This window comes from Lipophrys pholis (assembly GCF_963383615.2).
Source record: "Lipophrys pholis genome assembly, chromosome: 18".
Taxonomy (NCBI): Eukaryota; Metazoa; Chordata; class Actinopteri; order Blenniiformes; family Blenniidae; genus Lipophrys; species Lipophrys pholis.
The window spans coordinates 26860206-26866769 of record NC_137646.1 but is presented as its reverse complement, the minus strand read 5'-3'; the positions used below and the strand labels follow the sequence as shown (position 1 = coordinate 26866769).

The window sequence follows — 6564 nt, the reverse complement described above, 5'->3', positions numbered from 1 at the left end:
GGGCGGAGCGAGGATACATCCGGGTATTCCATGTGTACTCGGTGAGAAACGGCCTAAGAATTGGAACAGTACTTGGTCTCCCACTGATGACGTTTCACGAGTGCACGAGAGCCCAAGTATAGACAGTATGGGTATTGGAAAACGGCCATAATCTCTGGAGAGACCTTCGCTTTGTTGTGTGTCACCTTCACTCTGTTCCCCCGTGCTACAACTGACCCACACATGGTTCCGACCACTGCTGTGTGTTCGGGTGTTTCCGCTCGCAGCTCCTGATTGGTCGCTGTGTGTTCGGCTCGTCCCTGATTGGTCAGCCCTTCCTCCGCCTCGTCCCGGACCTGTCCGCTCCAGAGTCACCTTGCACCGGCCGCTGCCTCCGCAGACCCGGCGACAGAGCACCGTCCGGCCCGGAGGCACACAGACCGTCACTGATCGAGGCGAACCAGGCCGAACCAGGCCGAACATGGCGGAGGCAAAGCCCAAGACGTCCCCGAAGAGCATCAAGTTCCTGTTCGGCGGCCTGGCGGGGTGAGTGCTGCTAGCGGCTAATGGCTAATGGCTAATGGTAGGGGTCGAGGGGGGTGACGTGCTAATCACAGGGGGGGCAGGGGGTGACGTGCTAATCACGGGGGGGGGGCTGCGAACAACAGCGGTGAGGTGTCCTGAAGAAATCTGTAGCCTCACTAGTTGATGTCCTCCGTGACAGGAGCCGACTGGTTAACCTGAACTAGAACCTGAATGAACCAACCAGCGAGGAGCTGAAGGCACAGGACCCTGCTCCTACCAGCACACCGGTGTTATGGAGAAATATGCTGCCTGTCTGCCAACATGTCTCACTGTGTGTGTGTGTGTGTGTGTGTGTGTGTGTGTGTGTGTGTGTGTGTGTGTGTGTGTGTGTGTGTGTGTGTGTGTGTGTGTGTGTGTGTGTGTGTGTGTGTGTGTGTGTAGGATGGGGGCCACGGTGTTCGTCCAGCCGTTGGATCTGGTGAAGAACCGGATGCAGCTCAGCGGTCAAGGAACCAAAGCTCGAGAGTACAAGACCAGCTTCCACGCTGTGACGTCCATCCTGAAGAACGAGGGCGTGGGGGGCATCTACACCGGGTAACTATTCTCCGGGGCAACTATCCTCCGGGGTAATTGTCCTCCGGGGCAACTGTCCTCTGGGGTAACAATCCTCCGTGGTAAATGTCCTGTGATTGATTCTTCTTAATGATTCATTTCAGCACGACGTCAATTTGCGTTGCATTAAGTTGCGGTACGTTGCATTAAGTTGCATTAAGTTGCGGTACGTTGCATTAAGTTGCGGTACGTTGCATTAAGTTGCATTAAGTTGCGGTACGTTGCATTAAGTTGCATTAAGTTGCGGTACGTTGCATTAAATGGTTCCTCTTGGTGCAGGAGGCTGTAGAACTACTAGGAATCAGTAGAAGGGATGAGGACCTGGACTGAAAAGCAGAATTGCTGATGGCGTTGACATTGATCAAATCTTATCAATTCTCACGCCGAGTGACTCTCCTCCAGGGTAACGATCCTCCAGGTGTCTCCAGGTGTCCCTGGTTCTCCAGGTGTGTCCAGGTGTTGACGTGTCCCTGTGTCTGCAGTCTCTCAGCAGGTCTGCTGCGCCAGGCCACCTACACCACCACTCGTCTGGGGATCTACACCATCCTGTTTGAGAAGATGACCGGAGACGACGGCCGGCCGCCAAACTTCTTTCTCAAGGTGACTTTCCCCGCGGACAGCTAGCGCAGCACGTCGTGCTAACATGCTAACACACTGCCCCCCCCCCCCCCCCCCCCCCCCTGCAGGCTCTCATCGGCATGACGGCCGGAGCCACCGGAGCCTTCGTGGGCACGCCAGCAGAGGTCGCTCTGATCCGCATGACAGCGGACGGACGGTGAGGACCAGTAGCCTGTTAGCCTGATGCTAGCCCTGTAGCCTGTTAGCCTGATGCTAGCCCTGTGGCTGCAGGTAGCCTGTTAGCCTGATGCTAGCCCTGTAGCCTGTTAGCCTGATGCTAGCCCTGTGGCTGCAGGTAGCCTGTTAGCCTGATGCTAGCCCTGTAGCCTGTTAGCCTGATGCTAGCCCTGTGGCTGCAGGTAGCCTGTTAGCCTGATGCTAGCCCTGTAGCCTGTTAGCCTGATGCTAGCCCTGTGGCTGCAGGTTGCCTCTGGACCAGCGCAGAGGATACAGTAACGTGTTCAACGCCCTGGTTCGAATCACCAGAGAAGAAGGAGTCACCACGCTGTGGAGGGTGAGCTCACCTTCATCACCTTCATCCTCTTCATCACTATACTTTCTCACGACTGTGTGTGTGTTTCAGGGCTGTATTCCCACCATGGCTCGAGCGGTGGTTGTGAACGCTGCTCAGCTGGCCTCGTACTCCCAATCCAAACAAGCACTCCTCGACTCAGGTACACACACACACACACACACACACACACACACACACACACACACACACACACACACACACACACACACACCTGAAAGTGTTGACGTTGATCCATGTGTGCTCAGGTTACTTCGGGGACGACATCCTGTGTCACTTCTGTGCCAGTATGATCAGCGGTCTGGTCACTACGGCAGCGTCCATGCCTGTGGACATCGTGAAGACCAGGTGAGACTAGTGACGGCCGAACCCGTCCAGTATCCGTCTCAGGTTCCAGAGCAACGCGGCAACGCGGCAACGTGGCAACGTGCAATGTTTTGTCCACATGGAACAAAAATACTTTGTACTGCTTCCTTTTCTGTCCTGATACTAACCTCAAGTAGTCTTTTGTCAGAATACATGTATACATTAGTACATTTTATACTTTACTGTAGAGAGGAGTTTATTACAGCCTCATATAGAATCAATAATAATAATAATAATAATAATAATAATGATATTGAAGCAAACAGCTCTGCTATCAGAATCGTATCGTTGTCGGCAGATACAAATTCAGGGATCGGATGAGAAGTGAAAAAAGGTGTATCGGTGCTTCCCGAGGTGAGATGGACACGCTGTCCCTCAGCTGCACCTGTCCCTGGGCGTCCCACAGGGAGACGTCCCGGGTCCTCCACTGTTCTGCGCCACAGATTCTCCACAGAAGGGTCGACTGCTCTGCTTTTAGCTTTTATCTTCATCTGTTGACTGGAAACCAATCGATCAACCGACCGATCGATTGATCAACCGATCGATTGATCGAATGATTAACCTGTTCTCTTCCAGGATCCAGAACATGAGGATGATTGACGGGAAGCCAGAGTACAAGAATGGACTGGTGAGTGGAGGGTGTGGGCGGAGCCTCAGCTCGGTCACATGACCACCACTGACTGTGTGTGTGTGTGTGTGTGTGTGTGTGTGTGTGTGTGTGTGTGTGTGTGTGTGTGTGTGTGTGTGTGTGTGTGTGTGTGTGTGTGTGTGTGTGTGTGTGTGTGTGTGTGTGTGTGTGTGTGTGTGTGTGTGTGTGTGTGTGTGTGTGTGTGTGTGTGTGTAGGAGGTGTTGGTGCGTGTGGTTGGGAAGGAAGGCTTTTTCTCCCTGTGGAAAGGTTTCACTCCGTACTACGCTCGTCTGGGGCCGCACACCGTCCTTACCTTCATCTTCCTGGAGCAGATGAACCGTCTGTACAAGACCTACGTCCTGGACCGCTGAGACACACACACACACACACACACACACACACACACACACACACACACACACACACACACACACACTTCTTTTTGTAAAGGAAAGAATGTAAAATAAAAATGTCCTCACTGAGTTTTTATTGTTATAATTATTAAAGTTGTTAAAGTGAATCGCACTGCATCATGGGAGTGGTTGGTTACCGTGGTAACAGGAGAAATAAACTGACGTCTTAGTTTCCCTTTTTCCTCGTGTCTTTTTTTTTTTACTTTGAGCTTCAATCATTTTTACAATTTTAAAGCTCCAGAAGAGTTTGGACTGATGTGGGAGGAGCCAGTATGATGTGGGAGGAGCTTATGAGGTGGGAGGATCCTGTTGTAGGTCAGGTGTGTTGTGTTTTCAGGCTGAGCTGATGTTAGGGGCGGGGCCAGCTTCTGCTAATGCTAACAGGAGTTATGACGTTCACTATTGGTTCACTGTGACGGTTCACTAACGGTTCACTGTGACTGGAAGTACAACCCTACAGACTACAACACTGCAAAGTACAACATTACAGACTGCAATGCTACAGCACTGCAAACTACAACACTTCACACTACAACGCTTCAGACTACAACACTTCAGACTACAATGCAACAGACTACAACGCTTCAGACTACAACACTTCAGACTACAACGCTTCAGACTACAACGCTTCAGACTACAACACTTCAGACTACAACGCTTCAGACTACAACGCTTCAGACTACAACACTTCAGACTACAATGCAACAGACTACAACGCTTCAGACTACAATGCTACAGACTACCACACTTCAGACTACAACGCTACAGACTACAATGCTTCAGACTACAACACTTCAGACTACAACGCTTCAGACTACAACACTTCAGACTACAATGCAACAGACTACAACGCTTCAGACTACAACGCTTCAGACTACAACGCTTCAGACTACAACACTTCAGACTACAATGCAACAGACTACAACGCTTCAGACTACAATGCTACAGACTACCACACTTCAGACTACAACGCTACAGACTACAATGCTTCAGACTACAACACTACAGACTACAATGCTTCAGACTACAATGCTTCACACTACAACGCTTCAGACTACAATGCTTCAGACTACAATGCTACAGACTACAGCGCTTCAGACTACAACGCTACAGACTACAATGCAACAGACTACAACGCTTCAGACTACAACGCTTCAGACTACAATGCTACAGACTACAATGCTTCAGACTACAACACTTCAGACTACAACGCTTCAGACTACAACGCTACAGACTACAACGCTTCAGACTACAATGCTTCAGACTACAATGCAACAGACTACAACGCTTCAGACTACAACACTTCAGACTACAACACTTCAGACTACAATGCTACAGACTACCACACTTCAGACTACAACACTTCAGACTACAACACTTCAGACTACAATGCTACAGACTACAATGCTACAGACTACAATGCTTCAGACTACAACACTTCAGACTACAACGCTTCAGACTACAACGCTACAGACTACAACGCTTCAGACTACAACACTTCAGACTACAATGCTTCAGACTACAACGCTTCCGACTACAACGCTACAGACTACAATGCTTCAGACTACAACGCTACAGACTACAATGCAACAGACTACAACGCTTCAGACTACAACGCTTCAGACTACAACACTTCAGACTACAACGCTTCAGACTACAACACTTCAGACTACAACGCTTCAGACTACAACACTTCAGACTACAATGCTTCAGACTACAACGCTTCAGACTACAATGCTACAGACTACAATGCTTCAGACTACAACACTTCAGACTACAACGCTTCAGACTACAACGCTACAGACTACAATGCTTCAGACTACAACACTTCAGACTACAACACTTCAGACTACAACGCTACAGACTACAACGCTTCAGACTACAACGCTACAGACTACAATGCTTCAGACTACAATGCTTCAGACTACAACGCTTCAGACTACAATGCTTCAGACTACAATGCTTCAGACTACAACGCTACAGACTACAATGCTTCAGACTACAATGCTTCAGACTACAATGCTACAGACTACAACGCTTCAGACTACAACACTTCAGACTACAACACTTCAGACTACAATGCAACAGACTACAACGCTTCAGACTACAATGCTACAGACTACAACGCTTCAGACTACAACACTTCAGACTACAACGCTTCAGACTACAATGCTTCAGACTACAACACTTCAGACTACAACGCTTCAGACTACCATGCTTCAGACTACAACGCTACAGACTACAACGCTTCAGACTACAACACTTCAGACTACAATGCTACAGATTACAATGCTTCAGACTACAATGCTTCAGACTACAACGCTACAGACTACAATGCTTCAGACTACAACGCTTCAGACTACAATGCTTCAGACTACAACGCTACAGACTACAATGCTACAGACTACAATGCTTCAGACTACAGCGCTTCAGACTACAATGCTTCAGACTACAACGCTTCAGACCACAGGGCTTCAGACTACAACGCTTCAGACTACAACGCTACAGACTACAATGCTACAGACTACAACGCTTCAGACTACAATGCTTCAGACTACAATGCTTCAGACTACAACGCTACAGACTACAACACTTCAGACTACAACACTTCAGACTACAATGCAACAGACTACAACGCTACAGACTACAACGCTTCAGACTACAATGCTACAGACTACAGCGCTTCAGACTACATGCCCTGTGCAAAGCACCACTCAGGAAATCATGAAATTATGAATTGACGAAGTCAGTGTTGGTGAACACAAACTTCATCACATGTGATTCCAACTGTCAGCACTGACTGACACACACACACACACACACACACACACACACACACACACACACACACACACACACACTTCCGCTGTAAAGATACTTTCCATCGCAA

At 49.0% G+C, this 6564-nt stretch overlaps 1 protein-coding gene across 1 annotated transcript; it reads left to right on the top strand.

The window, feature by feature from the left end:
- On the top strand, positions 1-3854 carry slc25a11 (solute carrier family 25 member 11). The gene is made up of 9 exons (XM_080486573.1): positions 1-525; positions 946-1098; positions 1599-1716; positions 1803-1891; positions 2158-2248; positions 2318-2408; positions 2515-2614; positions 3209-3260; positions 3477-3854. Exons 1-9 carry the CDS (start codon positions 461-463, stop codon positions 3630-3632), a joined length of 915 nt encoding a protein of 304 aa, XP_080342699.1. The 5' UTR covers positions 1-460; the 3' UTR covers positions 3633-3854.
- Positions 3855-6564: the final 2710 nt, after the last annotated feature.

Bases quoted from the DNA above. Each gene is read 5' to 3' on its own strand.
- slc25a11 (XM_080486573.1), top strand. From the start codon at position 461: ATGGCGGAGGCAAAGCCCAAGACGTCCCCGAAGAGCATCAAGTTCCTG. The intron at 1,717-1,802 runs GTGACTTTCCCC...CCCCCCCTGCAG, and splicing joins CGCCAAACTTCTTTCTCAAG to GCTCTCATCGGCATGACGGC. The intron at 2,249-2,317 runs GTGAGCTCACCT...TGTGTGTTTCAG, and splicing joins GAGTCACCACGCTGTGGAGG to GGCTGTATTCCCACCATGGC.